General features: G+C 36.2%; 1 protein-coding gene across 1 annotated transcript in view; it reads left to right on the plus strand.

Moving 5' to 3' along the window:
• Positions 1-17,151, plus strand: part of TM9SF3 (transmembrane 9 superfamily member 3) — a 59,050-nt gene that overhangs the window by 12,092 nt on the left and 29,807 nt on the right. The window contains exons 3-6 of the mRNA XM_033130652.1: positions 6,263-6,385; positions 9,961-10,121; positions 11,134-11,211; positions 15,823-15,954. Coding sequence (XP_032986543.1) covers positions 6,263-6,385; positions 9,961-10,121; positions 11,134-11,211; positions 15,823-15,954 — 494 coding nt within the window. The remainder of the gene's footprint in view (positions 1-6,262; positions 6,386-9,960; positions 10,122-11,133; positions 11,212-15,822; positions 15,955-17,151) is intronic.

Genomic DNA, 17,151 nt, shown 5'->3' on the forward strand with positions numbered 1-17,151 from the left:
AGAACAGGGGGCTTTAGAGTCAAAGAGACTTGATGCATCCCAGCTCTGCCTCTGACTGCCTGTGTAGTCATGGGCAAATTATTCAAGCTCTTTGGTTTCATTTGCCTCATATGTGAAATAAGGGAAATAATAGCCACTGGATAAAATCGTCAGATTTAAATAAGGTAACGTATGTAGAGCATTTATCAAAGTTCCTGACACATAGTTTACATTAAAAAATGGTCATTGCTATGAATACTAATGGCACATAGTGTGGGTCTATAGTTCCAGCTTGGTTTTGTATTAGCAATTATGAAATGTTAAATTAGTTTATTGATTATAGGATTTCATTTATCCTCCAGCTGCTATACTAGCCCACTGGGTAGTCTGTTTAGTTCTGCTAGGGCAGGGACAGCAGCGTCCGTGTTCACTGTTGCATCCTTAGCTATTAAGACATAGTATACTCTTAATAAATTGTCTAGCACTTGGGCAGCTTGTGCCTACTTGTTTTGTATGATAATTGGTTCATTATGAGCATTAGGTGATCTGGAATAGTAATTCCTACCGGGGAAGAAGATCACTGTCCATTCCCCTTTCCCCTCATTTGAGAATTATTGCAGTATAATGAATTGATGACTTCTAGAGGATTCCTTCCTCCCATTTAATTTGCTGATCTTCCCTTGAATTTTCTATGAATATCCCAGCTTAACAGAGGGATGAAATTATTTTACAAGTACTTCTACTTTTCTAGAGTGGAATGGTAAGTTGAGAGTACTGCATGCAGATACAGAGAAATGCCAAGGGCTGCTTAGAGCCTTATGTATTTTTAGTTCAGTGATTCTCAATCTCAGCTCCTTTCGTTCTCAAAATAAGTTCATGAAGTATTTTATCCCTATTTTGCAGATGAGGAAATTGGGGCCCAGAAGTTAAGTAACTTGTCCAAGGATTCTCAGATGGAAAGTGGTAGCGTGAGGACTTGAACCCAGGCAGCTCAGCACTAGAGTTTGAGCTTTTAACTGCTATGCAGTATTTCAGGCCTGATTACCAAAGGGTGAGGAAAGGGGTTGGGTGTGGCAGGTCCGTTCATTCAGCCTGAAGATTTTTACTTAAGGTAATCCGCGCACCCTGTTTTCTGTCCCTGGATTCTACTCTCCCTGATTCTGGAGGCTCTCTGGTGAAGTTCACCAGGGGAAAGTGCCTCTGGTCTATTGCAGGGGGGAATTCATCCAGCTGCGTGATGGATGGAGGAAGGGACCTGGGAATCGACCCCACTGTAAGCATGTTTTTGTACCATCTCCCTATGTGTTCAGCTGTACATCTGTCCCTTACCTTTTAACATCAGTGTTGCCTCCAAGTTCTGAGTGTCTTGTGTTCTGTGGCGCCAGTTTCCTCCCTTCTGTTATGGTGTCCTCTGCTTTATTAGTCATTTGCCATCTTCCATTTTTTCCATTTTCCAAAAACTTGCTGAAATATTTTCTCACTGTCTTCTTTCTGTCCGTGTGTACTTACATCCTTTTTATTTCTTTACTGACATCTTGATAGAGTTTCAGGAGGGAAAAGACACATACTTGTGGTTAATCTGCCTTGGTTAATTGGGAGGCTGAGAACTTGATGCAGTGTTTTGTCCTCTCGGTTTCAATCAAAGTGTTTTAGCTAGACCAAATATTTTCAGTCTTCTATTGAATCTCGAATCTAGGTATTTTGAATTCTTGGTGTTAGCAATTCCTTAAACCTTGTGCTAACTGCAAGTTTGAATAGCATGGGCTTTTTAATAAGTTCTTATTCAAACCATTGATAACATTGTTCTCTTCCAGATTGAATCAGTTTTGTTTTCAAAGGAATGTATGTGTATATATTTTTTTCTTCTCTTAATAATGATACAGGATCAGTGTATAAATTTAGAATCTACAGAGAAATACAAAGAAGAAAATAAAAATCACCTGGATATAATTACTATTAACATTTCTTCCATCCTTCTGTCTCTCTACATTCATCCACATTATTTAAATTTTTAAAAATTGGTTCATGTTGTATATATATGATTTCAAAAACTTGTGTTTAATGCTTTTATAGTGTTTATTATGTGCCAGGTACTGTTCTAAGCACTTACTAACTCATTTAATAAGTTATGGATAAATTAGTTTATACCCTTTTTTTTTCTTTTTTAACATAATGAGCTTGTCCTCATATTATTAGTTACTCTTTTAGAAATGTGTTTATATAATATTCTATAACTTGAATATTATAATTTGCCCCATTTCCCAATTACAAGATATTCTGATTTCCTGCCTTCCTTTTTTTTTTGCTATTGGAAATAATGCTTTTGGCTATCTTAGCACATAAGTATTTTCATGCGTTTCTGAATCTTTTGTTAAGATAAATTCTTTGAAGTGGAATTACTGAATCAAAGGGTATAAACATTTTTAAGGTACTTCTGGATACATGTTGGCAAATAACCACCTAGAAAAAAACTGTACAGTATATACTGCCAGTCAGGTAGGTCAATTAATCAATATTCTTTATATGTGATTGAATAACTGAGAATATACTAGTTTTTGCAGTCCTCTCTTTTTTAATTCAGCAATTTTTGAATGCTTACTGCTTGCATTTCAGCAGTACGGTAGGCTCTGTATACAAAAACCTAACCAGAAACTCTGGCTTCAGGCATCCATGGGCCCTCTGAAATTGTTCACATACTTTTGTGTGAATGTGTATTTTTGGAGGGCAAGGGAGATATTACTTTCATTGGCTTCTCAAAGGGATGTGTGCCCCAAGGAAACTTAACACTGCCTATGAATGTATTGGCACTTTTAATCCTTTGTACAACTCTGGGAAAGAAATAGCATAGATGTTATCTCTGTTTTACAGTTGAGGCACCTGAGGTTCACAGAAGTTAAATGACTTGCTTTTATTCACATGGCTCGTAGGTAGTGGAACCTAGACTAAAACTCAAGTTTCGGCCCTTTTCTCTATAAGTTTATCTGTAGTGACTTCATGAGGAACTTTGCCAAGTGCTGCTGAATTTTAGGTAGAACATTTTTGATTTTTCAATCTAATAACGCTATCAAAAGAAAAAGTAAAGGAAGGCATGATATATTCTTAGAGAACGCATAAGTAATTATCCCGTTCTTTTCTCAGTGCTTTCACTGTCCATTCAAGTATTAAGTCTAGAGTGTTGGGAATTGCTGACAGACTTATTGATAAGTAGCTTTCTACCCTTGCTTTCTGTTTGAAAAATCAGTATTAACATTTCCTACTTAATAACTTTGGTTTTATTTTCCCCCCATAAAAAGTGTTTACATTGGTAAAATCTTAATTGTAGCCCCTTCAGAATCCAGAGGTGTGTGTTCCATCTGAGAGGGGTATACCGTATTGTAATTTTAAAGCAGTGCTTTGTGGTGGTAGATGATTCAGATGGTTTTCTGGTTATATAGAATGCTGAGTAACGATTTGGCATCTTGTTATCTTCAAAGTGGCCCCCTCCCGAGAGAAGTGCTGTTTCCGTTGAGCCGTCAGCCTCTGCAATTATTTGTGATGTTTGTATTTGCCTACATGTCTGCAGGAGGAATTTCATTCAAATATGGCCAGCCACGGCCCATTTTATAGCCTGGCATAATGATAGTTTTTTCCTTTCATTATTCCACCGCATTTGTTTTTTAGATTTTGCATCAGTGAAAGATACTCTTCAAGACCTCTTGGCAATCCTTCTGAGATACTCTGCTCATTTTCGCCTTACACACCACACACACACACACACACACACACACATCCATGTATATGTGCATACTCTGATCTACTTAGTGATTTCCTTTACCAAATAAATGGAAAATCATGCTCTTAAAATTTGTCAAATTTTTTTGTTTGCTTAGTACTATGTGAAGCGTACTGAAATAGGCATAGCTGGGGGTAAAAAGGATATAATCAGTTATAGACACAGCTCTCAAGATCTGATGTTCTTTTTGAGGAGCGAAGGTACTGACAGGTTATAAGTGGTACAGGTCTAGGTCCATAGGGAGGTATGGAGAGAAAGCCATGGGACTTCAGAGAAGGGCAGGCTGTGGGGTTTGAGAGGTGCGAGGCCTGGGGAGTCAGGAATTACTCTGTGGAGGAGAGGGTGTGGGGAGTGGGAGAGATTTTAGGATGGAAATTTGAGGTGGAGTTTACAGCCTAAGCAAAATTGTCCAGAGGCCAAGAGAACACGTTTGAACGTTTGTGGGAACTGCAGGTAGTTGAGTATGGCTAGAGGACTAGGGAGAGAGGCTCCTAGAGAGTTGGAAAGAGAGAGTTGAACTGAAGTTCGGACAGTGAGCAATCTTTTAAAGGCTTTATGTAGGTGAATGTCATATTTGTATCTCAGAACTTCATACCTAAAACTACCACACTGTTAATGAAGATTATCAGTGAATGTCTGATTGTAACTGCAAGGAATTTGGTGGCTTTGCAGAGGTACCTGGGAGGCCTCCCAGAGCCAGCACAGCCATTGGTTGCGGCTCAAACGTGGCCCTTCCTGTGGTTCTCCCTCTCCGTTCTTGTACGTAGCTGTGGTTGCCTGCTACCCTTTGTGCAGCATCACAGTCCATGGAAATCCCATTTGGAGACTTCTTGCTGCCAGTTCTCCTAGCTCCTGCCGTAGGAACTCTATAGCAGTCTCTGTCCTAACCCTCCTTTCCTTCTTTGCTCAGCTTCAGTTTTTTGCCCTTATGAAAATCCTAAATTTTGTGCTGTCTAAAAGGGCCTGGGTAGAAAGGAAATCTGTGTTGGAGCCATTGTTGTTTTCTTCTAGCACTTTGAGAATGAAAGTATTTCCTGTTCCTTTTTTGTGAGACTGCAGTGTTTCCTGCCATCTTTGGTGTTGTAGTTTTGGAGTACCCCTCTGTGGTGAGCTATAAGAAGGGGGAGTTGTTCTCTCTGATGAGGATTGGGGAGGTATGTTGCTGGTGTCTAGAGTTACAATGCAGATTGCTGTTTCTCGGAGAAATAATATTATAGATGGCTGTTAGTCACGGTTCAGCTGCAGTTCATGTTTAAGAAGTTTTAATAAACATTTAAGACATTTAAAAATAAACAAAAACAAAACAGAAACAGACTCAGATACAGAGAACAAATTGATGGTTGACAGATGGGAGGGGGGTTGGGGTTTGGGTGAAAAAGGTGAAGGGATTAAGCAGTACAAATCGGTAGTTACAAGAGTCATGGGGATGTAAAGTACAGCATAGGGAATAGAGTCAATAATATTGTGATAACTACGTTTAGTACCAGGTGGGCACTAGACTAATGAGGGGGAATCACTTCATAAATTATATATAAATGTCGAACCACTATGTTGTATACCTGAAACTAATATAAAATAACATTCATGTCATAATTGAAAATTAAAAAAAAGAAACTTAACATTATTTCTTATGGGAAATTTCATTTCAAGTTCTAAACAACCAGTATGATAGTATTGGAAAACTTAAAAAACAAACAACTGTGCTTTATTTTTTTGTTGTTAAGATTGATTTCCTTTTTTCCCCTTAATTGCTTAAGTAGCATACAAAAACAGTTTAATCTTTTGGATGGACATCTAGCTGTTTGTTTTTTTTGGGGGGGTTTGTTTGTTTAGAAACTAATGATCATAAGCACAATTTTGGGAGGTTTATGTTAGAGACCATCTGAACAGTATTATGGTTGCAGTATTTTTGAAAGCAGTAAGGAGTGGAAATGACTCCTCTCTAGGGAACTTTCTGGTAATTTATAAACAGTGCTGCCTGCTAGATAGAGGTTTGCATTTTAATCTTGCTAATTATGAAGAGTCACTGGGATTCCTCATAGAATGTGTGGTCTCTAGTGACTTGCATTTCCAAGAATGTTCAAACGAATATTTATCTCAGAGATCTTTTTTTAATCTTAGAGATCTTATAGCTAGAAATTGTTAGCTCTATTTAAGGTCATATTCTTAAGTTTTTGTATATAAAATAAAAACTTCCCTATGTATTTTAAGCTTTTTTATATTTGTTTTTAAATCAGTTCATTTTAAGTTACTTGTAATGTTCTTGTATAATTTTTTTATGTAAGGAATGATTTCTTCACTTAGTAATAATTTTGAAAATAAAGATGATTAAAATAAATAATTTTAATTATTGAAAAGTCTTAAACATACACAAAAAAGAAAGAATTGTGTACTGAAGCCTCAGTATTTATCACCCAGGTTAAACTATTATGAATGGCTTTTTCTTTTGTTATTTTTCCTATAACTATTTTGCACACCAGTGTGCTAATTTGCAATTTTTATTTTATGCAGATGATGTGATGCCAGCCACTTACTGTGAGATTGACTTAGATAAAGAAAAGAGAGATGCATTTGTGTATGCTATCAAAAATCACTACTGGTACCAAATGTACATAGATGACTTACCAATATGGGGTAAGTATTGTATGTTATCTTTTAAAGTTTGGGAATATTTGCATAATAAGCAAGGTTTATGTAATGACTTTGTTAAGGTGATTGTATACTGAATCAGGAAATGTGTTTTCACTATTTTCCATAGAATGATTTTAATACCAGTTTTATGGTACTGTGTTACCTGAAGGGTTTTTGACATTGCCAAACCTTATATGAAACTCCCTCAAAATACAACTGTTATGCAGTATATCTTTTCAGATTCAAAGGATTAAAAGGTGCTTTAAACAATCCAAAATATCCCTTTTCCCCATTTTCCTGATATCTTATTTTTACTTATACTATCAAATACAATGAGAGGAACTAAATGGGATTTTGAAGTTTTATTCTGCCTTTCACTCATGTGGAACTGTGGTAATATGTCTTAGATATATTTTACTGAATGATTTATTTTGCTCGTTCCTACATTATTTTCCAAAACTGTGTATGTTTCAGATTGTTTTTAAGTTTTCACTGTTTAGATTTTATGTCTAATTTTTTTATGTTTAGTTTGTTTATCTTATTAATAGAGAAGAGCTATGGCATAGTTAATAAATACAGCCTTCTGCATAATACAAACCTTGTTTGTTTTGGACTTGATTAAATTATTTAAATTGCAAAACACAGCCAGCTATGGTAGCCAGCATGTTTGATCACATTTTTCTGTTAGTGGTTTTTCTGTTCGGCTTTTTTTTTTTTTGGGGGGGGGGAATCTTTCGACACCTGTTCTTATATATAATTAATATTCTGATTATTAAAATTGTTAGCAGACTACTGTATTCATGAGCAGCAAACAAAGAGTGAACATATCAGATCAGAGTTTAGTATGGTACTAAGATAAAATTTATAAGAGAGTTAATCTCAAAATATAATTGTATGTATCATCATTATTCCGTTGCATGTTAATTAGGTATAAATAGTAAGCATTTCATATAAATGACTGTAATTAGTATTACATTAACAGACATTTCTGTGATCAGCTCAGAGGGTAGCAGGAAAATGTGCTGAAAATTCGCTGATGATTTCTGAGCCTGCATGGTTCAGGAGAAGAACCCTTTAGTCTGGGTTTCCTTTTTGTGTGTGTAAGAAAGCAGGTTTCATTCTCCTGGCCTTTACACTGCTTATGGGTTTCTTCTCTGGGACCTTAGGATTTTTCCAGTCATTTCTGTGGGCCTCCTTAGCAAGATGCAACTGTGCTTTCCTGTTTTAAGATAAATCTTTTTTAGCCCTGGGATTCCAGGGTCTGCCATGTTTAGGGGAGATACTTTTGGGTGTCTTAGAATGTCTAAATCATGAGAATCCTTGTCAGGAAAAAAAAATTCTTACCTGGTTTTTGTTGGGGTAAAGATTTCAGTCTTTGTAAAGCCCCTTGGAGAATAGCTTCTTACTTGGTGTAAATGTGTCTCCATCCCCAGAGTTTTTGGAGTAGATAGGTAATAAACCTTGATAAAATTAACTATTAGAAGGATTACATTATCCCTCTACAACCCCAAACAAAACAAAACTATTCCTTGAATTTGTACCAATTAGAGAGAACAACTTTAGTTAGTAAGCAAAAAAATAACCTTTAATAAAAAAAATAATTTTTATTCCCCCTAATTCTGTAATGAGATTCATTGACCGTAGAGGGAAGGCCCTAAGGAGTAACTTAGAACATAAGCCTCTTGGGAAGTATATAGGCTTGGATAGGGAACATTGGATAAATAAATGGCTGACAGTATGAAGGCGTCGGCGAGCGATAGAGATCCTCAGCTCTCACCTACTACCCTCACACTGTTTGGGTCTTCCCCTTCCAGTCGCCCAAATCATGATCATAATGATCACTTTATTGCCTCATTACCATTAATCTTCAACACTTCTTTCTTTTTTTTATTGAAGTATAGTTGACTTACAATATTATGTTAGTTTCAGGTGTACAATATAGTGAGTCAGTGTTTTATATACATTGTGCAGTGATCACCACGATGAGTCTAGTTACCTTCTGTCACTAGTATTACAGTATAATTGACTGTATTCTCTGTTCTGCCTGTTTCTTCCTGTGACTTATTTATTTTATAACTGGAAGTTTGTACCCCTTAATCCCTTTCACCTGTTTTGCTCATCATTCCATCCCTCTGGCAACCACCGGTTTGTTCTCTGTATCTATGTATGAGTGTGTTTCTGTTTTGTTTGTTTGTCTTTTTTTTTAGATTACACATATAAATGAAATCATATAGTATTTGTCTTTCTCTGTCTGACTTATTTCACTTAGCATAATACCAACCAGGTCCGTTTATGTTGTTGCAAATGTCCATGTACATATACACCACATCTTCTTTATCCATTCATCTATCAGTGGACACTTAGGTTGCTTCCATATCTTAACTATTGTGAACAATGCTGCAGTGAACATAGGGGTGCATTTGTCTTTTTGAATTAGTTTTTTCATTGTTTTTGAATAAATACCCAATTGCTGGGTCGTATGGTAGTTCTATTTTTAATTTTTTGAGGAACCTTCATGGTGTTTTTCGTAGTGGCTGCATCAGTTTACATTCCTACCAACAGTGTAGGAGGGCTCCTTTTTCTCTACATCCTCACCAACACTTAAAATTTTTTGTTTTTTTGATAATAGTCATTTTGACAGGTGTGAGGTGGTATCTCATTGTGGTTCTGATTGCATTTCCTGATGATTTGTAATGTTGAGCATCTTTGTATCTGCCTGTTGGCCATCTGTATGTTTTCTTTGGAAAAATGTCTGTATAGATCGTTTGCCCATTTTTTAATCAGATTGTTTTTTGATGTTTAATTGTGTGAGTTCTTTGTATATTTTGGATATTAACCTCCTATCAGGTAAACCATATGCAAATATCCTCTCCTGGACAGTAGGATGCCTTTTAGTTTTGTTGATGGTTTCCTTTGCTGTGCAAAGAGCTTTTTCGTTTGATATAGTCCCATTATTTTATTTTTGCATTTATTGCCCATGCCTGAGGAGACATAATCCAAAAAAATATTGCTCAGACTGATGTCAAAAAGCTTACTATCTATGTTTTCTGCAAGGATTTTTATGGTTTCTGGTCTCCTTTCATTTTAATGACTTCCCAGTGATATGTCCAGAACTTGAGGTGTAAAGAGGAGGGCTTTTTATTTTAAGTTTTGGTACCATATTCACATATTGCAGCTTACTGGACTGGAGCTCTTGGTTTTGATTTTAGTTTGACCACTACTAACTGGATAACCTTGCCAGATGGTGATATAGCACTTCTTTGAAATTTTGGAATATTAGGGAATCTACACATACGTTTATTGTGATAATTATTATAATGATATTAATGACAAAGCATGAACTTCGAGGATTAAATTATTGATAGGTTATGCTGAGCTGCTCGTCACTTCTTTTTATCTTGGTTTGTGTTTGCCTGGTAGTTAACAAAGGGTAGAAGTCTTGCCTGCATTTTTACCTTGTTCTGTGAGGAATAATGGTAATATTGGTTTTTTATGAAAACATTGCCTGACATTTTGGTTCTAATGTATTTTAAATATTAAGTGAAATTACCTTGTATAAAGTGTTACTTCTTTTGTAGGTATTGTCGGTGAAGCTGATGAAAATGGAGAAGATTATTATCTTTGGACCTACAAAAAACTTGAAATAGGTTTTAATGGAAATCGAATTGTTGATGTTAATCTAACTAGTGAAGGAAAGGTGAAATTGGTTCCCAATACTAAAATCCAGATGTCATATTCAGTAAGTATTAAAATAATTGTATACAGGGAGAAGTGTTTATGATCTAATATCAATAATTAGGTTTGTTTTACAACTTTAGTAAATGAAAATGTAGCTTCAAATGGGATGACACAGAATATTATTAAACTGTATTTGCTCAGTGTATATAAGTAAGCCTCCTAAGAGCAGGGAGAAGATTTGCTTAAGGTCTGTAGTATTAGGTACCAGTTATGCATTTGCAGGACCTCCCATTTGCTCCAGCAAAGGTTACCATTCATTATTACTGGGCATTGAGCTAAGCCAGCTATGTATTCTCACGTTTTTAAATGGCAGTATTCCTTGTCGTCTCTCTGCAGATAGAGATGATGTTGTATTGAAAATTGCTGGATAGATTACCATATTTTGCTTTATCAGTTAGAATAAGATACTCCTGCAGAGTAAGAGCTTGTTAGAGTCCTTTGCAACTGTCACATTAATTCTGTTCCATTAGAAATAAAAATAGTGGAAAGAAGAGAAATCCAGTGTAGGTAGCCACCTGTTTTTTCCCTGAACTGGAATGTGTCAATTGGCTAGTAGCCAGTTTTGAAAGTTTTTCAAGCTTTGTGCATATGTACCTGGTGCAAATACTAGTTGTATAACTGAACTAATGCAGAAATTTGATAATTGTAATAAAACTATTACACTCTAAAGATAAAGACATGCAGATTCTTACTTTATTGGTCTAATTCATTGAATTCTTATCACATTTATCAGGTCAGAGTATGTAAGTCAGCAATAGTTAATAGTCCTTGAAAAACAAAATGATCCCTCTAAGTAAAGTTGTAAGTTTTGTTATATTATACAAAGAGAGGAAAGTTAGTATTTTATATTTTATCATACATGTTTCACTTTCTGAAGTTGGTAGTACCTTTCCACCATTTCTCTCGTTTCTTATTGTGTAAGTGTGTAAATTTTAAATTTTGCTCAGAGTTTTGTTATAAGATTATTAATTTATTTACTGGCCTTGATTTTCAAATGAAAACTTTTTTTTCAGGTAAAATGGAAAAAGTCAGATGTAAAATTTGAAGATCGATTTGACAAATATCTTGATCCATCTTTTTTTCAACACAGGGTAGGTAAACGGTGTGTTTTAAGACATTCGATATGTGCTCCAGTCAATAACAGACATTAATGGGCATCGCCCGATGGAGGGGAGTGGGTTTCAAAGACCAAGGTACAGCAGTGTAGGTGGTGAGAAGATGTCAGGTTATGAGTCTATTTTGAAGGTAGGGCCAGCAGGATTTCCTGATGGATAGGAAGATAAAGAAAGGTTGAGAAGAACTCTTGCGTTTTCTACCTGAGCCACTATTAGCATGGAACGGCTATCACTGAAGCAGAAAGGATATTGGAGGGGAAGGTCAGAGTACAGTTTAGGACCTGTTAGTTTGAAGTGTTTGTAAGACATCCTAATGGAGATACTGACCAGCTAGTTGGGTATATCAACCTGGAGTTCATAAAAAAGGTCTGGGTTACAGATACAAATTTGCAGCCTTTGGCCTATAGATGGTATTTAAAGCTATGAGACTGGATGCAATTACCAGGGAAGAGTGAAGAGTACCAAGGACTGAGCGCTGGGGGCAATAATAAAAGTTTAGGGACAACAGGAGAAGACAGTTAAGGGCTCTGAGGTAATACCAGTAATGAAGGGGTGGTGGTGGTAGGGGCGAGATTGTATGATATTCTGGAAGCCAAGAGAAGAAAGTGTATCATGGAGGATAGACAGATAGTTCTGGATTGTTGCTGATGGGTCGAGTAAGATGAGTACTGAAAGTGACTGTTGGATTCATCTGGAGTCAACAACTTGACAAAGCAGTTTTGGTGTAGGGGTGGGGCAAAATCTGAACAGAACTGGTATAAGAGAATGGGAGGAGAGGAATTGAGGACAGCAAGCTTGGCTGCTAAAGGAGCAAAGAAATCATGTAGGGACCAGTAGAAAAGATGGAGTCAGGAGATTTTTTTTTCTTTTTTTTTTTTGAGATGTAAGAAAAACGTGTTTATGTCTTGATGAGGTTCTTTTATATGTTGATGAGGTTCAGTAACAAGCGCATAACTGACAGTGCAGGAGAAAAGGGGTAGTAGAATTCCTGCAGCATTTTCCTTAAGTAGGCGGGAGGGGATGGGATCTATTGTCTAAGTGTAGGGATTGTTTCTAATACAGTGACTGCAAGTGTATACTTTGGAGCTCAAGCTGAATACAAAGTCTGTCTCTGCCACTTACTTAACCATGATCAAATTGCTCAGTTCTTTAGCTTCTGTCTCCTTAGTAGTAAAGCAAGGATTATAATATCTGCAGAGCTGTTGTGAAATTCCATTTGATAGTGTATATAAAGCACCTAGTTCAGTGTTTGACAACATAGCAGGTGCTCAGTAAGAGACACCACTAGTGGTGTAGCTGTTTATTTCATGTTCTAAAATTGATGACAAACCTGGGGTGCTGCTTTAGGGTTAGCAACACTAGGGGGTGCTGGAGTCAGGAGTTTGTAGGGTTAGTAACCCCTTTGTGACATCTGAGCTCTTTATTATTTTTAAGAAATGCTTCCCTTGGTATAATAATTTCAAAATCACATAGTACTTCATAATTTTTGGAATAAAGGAATATAAAAGGTCAGGTTATTTGCACATTATAATAGGTATTGGTTTAAAGTTCATATTTTTGATTCGAAAATGGAGAGCTTTGTTAGAAATTTTAGCATTATAGTAAAATCTTTCTTCCTATTAAATAACTATGTGAAACCTTTTCTCTTCAAAAATTTGAAATTGACTGAAAGAAAATGTGAGTCATATATGTAATTTTTTTCTCTCTTGTCCCTTTTTGGGTCATTCGTTTACCAGGGTGGAAATAAAATCAAATCTTTGGAAAAGCCTATAATTATGGACTGCTTTTATAAATTTTGAAGGATACCTTTTAAGTAACAAACTTAAATTTATATACTTTTTTATACACCTGAAACTAATTTTTTAAAAAAGAAGCAATGCATCCAAGCCCTAAAGAAAACAAAATTATATACCTACTTTGCAAATATTTCAAAATCTAGTGCATTCATTTTATTTATGATTTCAGTAGATATTCAATAAATAAATTATTGAATGAAGAAAGAAATGATCTTATGAAGAGGCAGAGGCAGTTGGCGGTCTCCTCTTTTTCAGGGAGAGCCATAGAGTTTGTCACTTGCCTAAAGTCTCAGGGTGGGTGACAAGGCCAGGACTGCCCTTCACCCTAGGACACAGCTCAGCATGTGAGCCCATGTTAAAATCTGTCCCAACTGCCTGAGACAGTACATCCTTTGTGTTAAAAATTCTGTGTATGTACATGGAGAAGTTTAGAGCAGGAGTATATATTAATAACTGAAATATGTCGATGAGAGGTTTTATGGAAGAGAGGGTTTTTGAGTTGGGCTTTAAACAGTAGATAGAATTAACAAAGGTGGGCAGAAGTAGATCCCATGTGAGAAGAAATTATGAGGAAGATACAGAGCTAAAAATGAGTACCCTGTACTTGTGAGTCACTGCGGAAAAATAGGCCTGATTGGGATATAGGATACAATGGAAAGAAAGGTTGGCAAGATAAGATGAGGTGGCCATATTACAAGGGGTACAGAATATTAGGGAAAATAGTTTAGAATTGATATGTGAGAAAATAGGGAATGTCACTGTAAGTTTGAGAATAGAGGAGTGATACATGAACATGCTGTTTGAGAAAGATTTGCTGGGTAACTTTATACAGGACAGATTGAGAGGAACAGAATAGACCAAAACGAGGTGGCAGAGGGTGTCACCACATCACTGGAATGCTAGTTAAAAGTTCTAAGAGCCTGAGAAAGTCTCTGCTGAGGACCAAGACGAGCTGTTGGGAAAGTTCATGGAGGCTGGGAGGAGCAGCAGTCAGTGAAGTAGGGTGGCAGTGTCAGCGAAGGTCACACGGGGCAGGGAGAGCAAGGAGAGTGGGGGCAGCTCATTGACCGCTGTGTCGGTTTAGTTCATTGCAGGAGGTAGAGAGAACTTTTGTGGGGCAAAGTGAGATTGGATTGTTTTTCGAAGTAAGTGAAGGAAGAAGAGCCTGCAGTCAACTTGTTTGAAAAGTATTGGCATTGAAAGGAGGGAGGTAAGAAGATTGAAAGAGTGAGGGGACGAAAGATCAAGCAAAGCAAACACTTTAAAAGATAATAATACTAATAACAACTTTTAATTTTTTTCAGTGTTTTATTACCATGTTTCCCCGAAAATAAAACCTAGCCGGACAATCAACTCTAATGTGTCTTTTGGAGCAAAAACTAATATAAGATCGGGTCTTATTTTACTATAATATAAGACCAGCTCTTATAATATGATACGATATGATATGATATGGTATGATATAAATACCGGATGTTATATTAATTTTTGCTCCAAAAGACACATTAGAGCTGATTGTCCGGCTAGGTCTTACTTTCGGGGAAACAGGGTATGTGCCAGGCATTATGCTATATGCTTTATATTTATTATCTTGTTTAAACCATGTAACAACCCCAGGGAGTAGACTATCCATACTATTACAGGTATGGACCTTTAGAGGTTGCCGATGCTGGAGAAAGGTATAGATAGTTTAGGGGTACAAAATGAGAGGAGGGTAAAACACCTCAAGGAGTTAAAGAAATCTAGAGCATAGTGGGAAGATTGATTTAAGAGGAGAAACACCTTCTAGGAGATTGAAAGGAGAAATGAAAGGCTAGGAGGAGAAGTGGCAGAAAAATAAGTGAAATTGGGGATTTGAAGGGAGAAGAGAAATTTCGGAACTATTCCTAAGGAACTCTTAGGAATTAAATTATAAAGGAATTATTGGAGAATGCCGCAGGCCCAGTTGAAGTCCGATGCATTGAGTTCTGAGATACACTCAGAGATACAGTAGTACCTTGTGATTATATGAACCAGAATCTGGACATAATTTTGTGACAAGTGTATGGGTGAAATCAAAGTCAAGAGTGTTGGGAACATTGAGAAACTATAGGGTACCTCAGTGTTCTCTGTAGCATGGACAGCTAACTTGGAAAGGAGTGACTAAGGACGGTGGCAGGATGGAGAGGAGGAACTGGGAGCAAGTCATTCAGGAAGGTGGCCTGAGTTCACGGCAGCCAGCTGTGATGGGTTAGTTTTGGTTTTAAGATTTTCAGGTTGTTCAGTTTGGAGGGAAGGGAACTAACATTTATTGAGTATTTACTGCTCTGTGCCAGACACAGTGCCATACTTTTTATATATGTTATTAAACCATACAAATTGCAAGATAGTATTATTTCTTCACTTTTTTGATATAGGAAAACTGGGGTCACATAACTAGAAAGCGACAGAGCTCCGACTAAAACCGAGGCCTGTGTGACTTTAAAGCTCATGTTCTTTCTCTGTAATGCTGACTAGCATATGCCATGTGGCCAAATTGTACTTTATTTGTATAATAAATTTGATTGTGAAAATCTGTGTAAAGTGTTTTTTAGGGCAGCTGAAGCTTACTGCGAAGAAAGCCAATCTCTTTGTATAGAGAATACTCATCCTCAGTGTCTTAACTTTGGATTTTTATGTAAAAATTTTAAAAGATTGTTTTTTTTTGTTTTCATTAACATCCCATTGTCATTATGGAACATGAATTTTGACTTATATTTGTGACTGATATTTCATGTAGTCAAAATAAAACTGATATTTTCTGTTATTTTAGATTCATTGGTTTTCAATTTTCAACTCATTCATGATGGTTATCTTCTTGGTGGGCTTAGTTTCGATGATTTTAATGAGAACTTTAAGAAAAGATTATGCCCGGTACAGTAAAGAAGAAGAAATGGATGACATGGTGAGCAAACATTTTATATTGTATTGATAAAAACAATTTAATTCAGTGTTATTTTGTATATTGGAATAGAGAGCCATAATCTTGAGGTCAGATGAGTTTCAGAATTCAGAATTTTCAGGTTTTAGAAAGGTGTAAAACTCTTGGAGGGGTCTCTAATCAAATTTATTAATGTTTTTTTCCCAGCAAAACGTGAACATTCACCCTAAGTGGGATAAATAAACAGTATAAATAACCTCTTGTTAGTTCAGTCCAAATTTTTGCCACAAAATAAGAATATGTTAAACTTACAAAACAAACTTTCAGTTTTCAAAGCTTGTGAATTCAAAATTGCAGCTGTGAATTTGTAGACCTGTGTTGGATTTTTCTAATACTGTTAAATATTGCATAAAATTCAGGGAGTGGGTAGAAAGATTAGTTTACATTTAGTTTTATAGGTTCAGGGCAAGGGGGCTTGTTTTATAAATTCTTTTACTAAATTGTAGAACAATGTTGTAAAAAACATGTTCTGTAGAATGTTTATGGCTATTTTATGCATCGTGTTTCCTGAAAATAAGACCTAGCCGGACCATCAGCTCTAATGCGTCTTTTATAGTAAAATAAGACCGGGTCTTATATTAATTTTTGCTCCAAAAGACGCATTAGAGCTGATGGTCCGGCTAGGTCTTATTTTCAGGGAAACACGGTAGATACGCTCCATCATTAAAGAAGTTTGGAGAACAGTTAAATAGATTTAAATTTTAATATGCTAATGTATATTGTGAAGTATTAGAGAGCAGATAAAATATTTGGTGCTTCTCAAACATATCTGACCAGAATCTTCCCCCCAAAAATGAGGTTATCTTGAGGGACTGATATTTATTAAGAAACACTGTTTTAGATACTCACTTACTTAGGTTAAAAAGGAAAAATTGGATCCCTTTTAAAAAATGCTATTTATTAAAAAATACTGTTATTTAATGGTCTGATATTTTCCCCATGTGATTTCTTCGATTCCAGGCTATGAAGGACATGTCTGCATTGTTAGGGCATCTACTACTGGTTTTCATACTCTTCTCCTCCTGGCCCCAGTCATATATGATCACAGTCATGACATAAATGGCAAGAGTAGAGTGAAAGCAATGTTAAGACAATCTGTGTGCTATTCCCCCAATTTGACCGTTTCTTTTTGCTCCTAGACCATTTTCTTTTTCCATTTGA

Source organism: Rhinolophus ferrumequinum, chromosome 16 (genome assembly GCF_004115265.2).
Source record: "Rhinolophus ferrumequinum isolate MPI-CBG mRhiFer1 chromosome 16, mRhiFer1_v1.p, whole genome shotgun sequence".
Lineage (NCBI taxonomy): Eukaryota > Metazoa > Chordata > Mammalia > Chiroptera > Rhinolophidae > Rhinolophus > Rhinolophus ferrumequinum.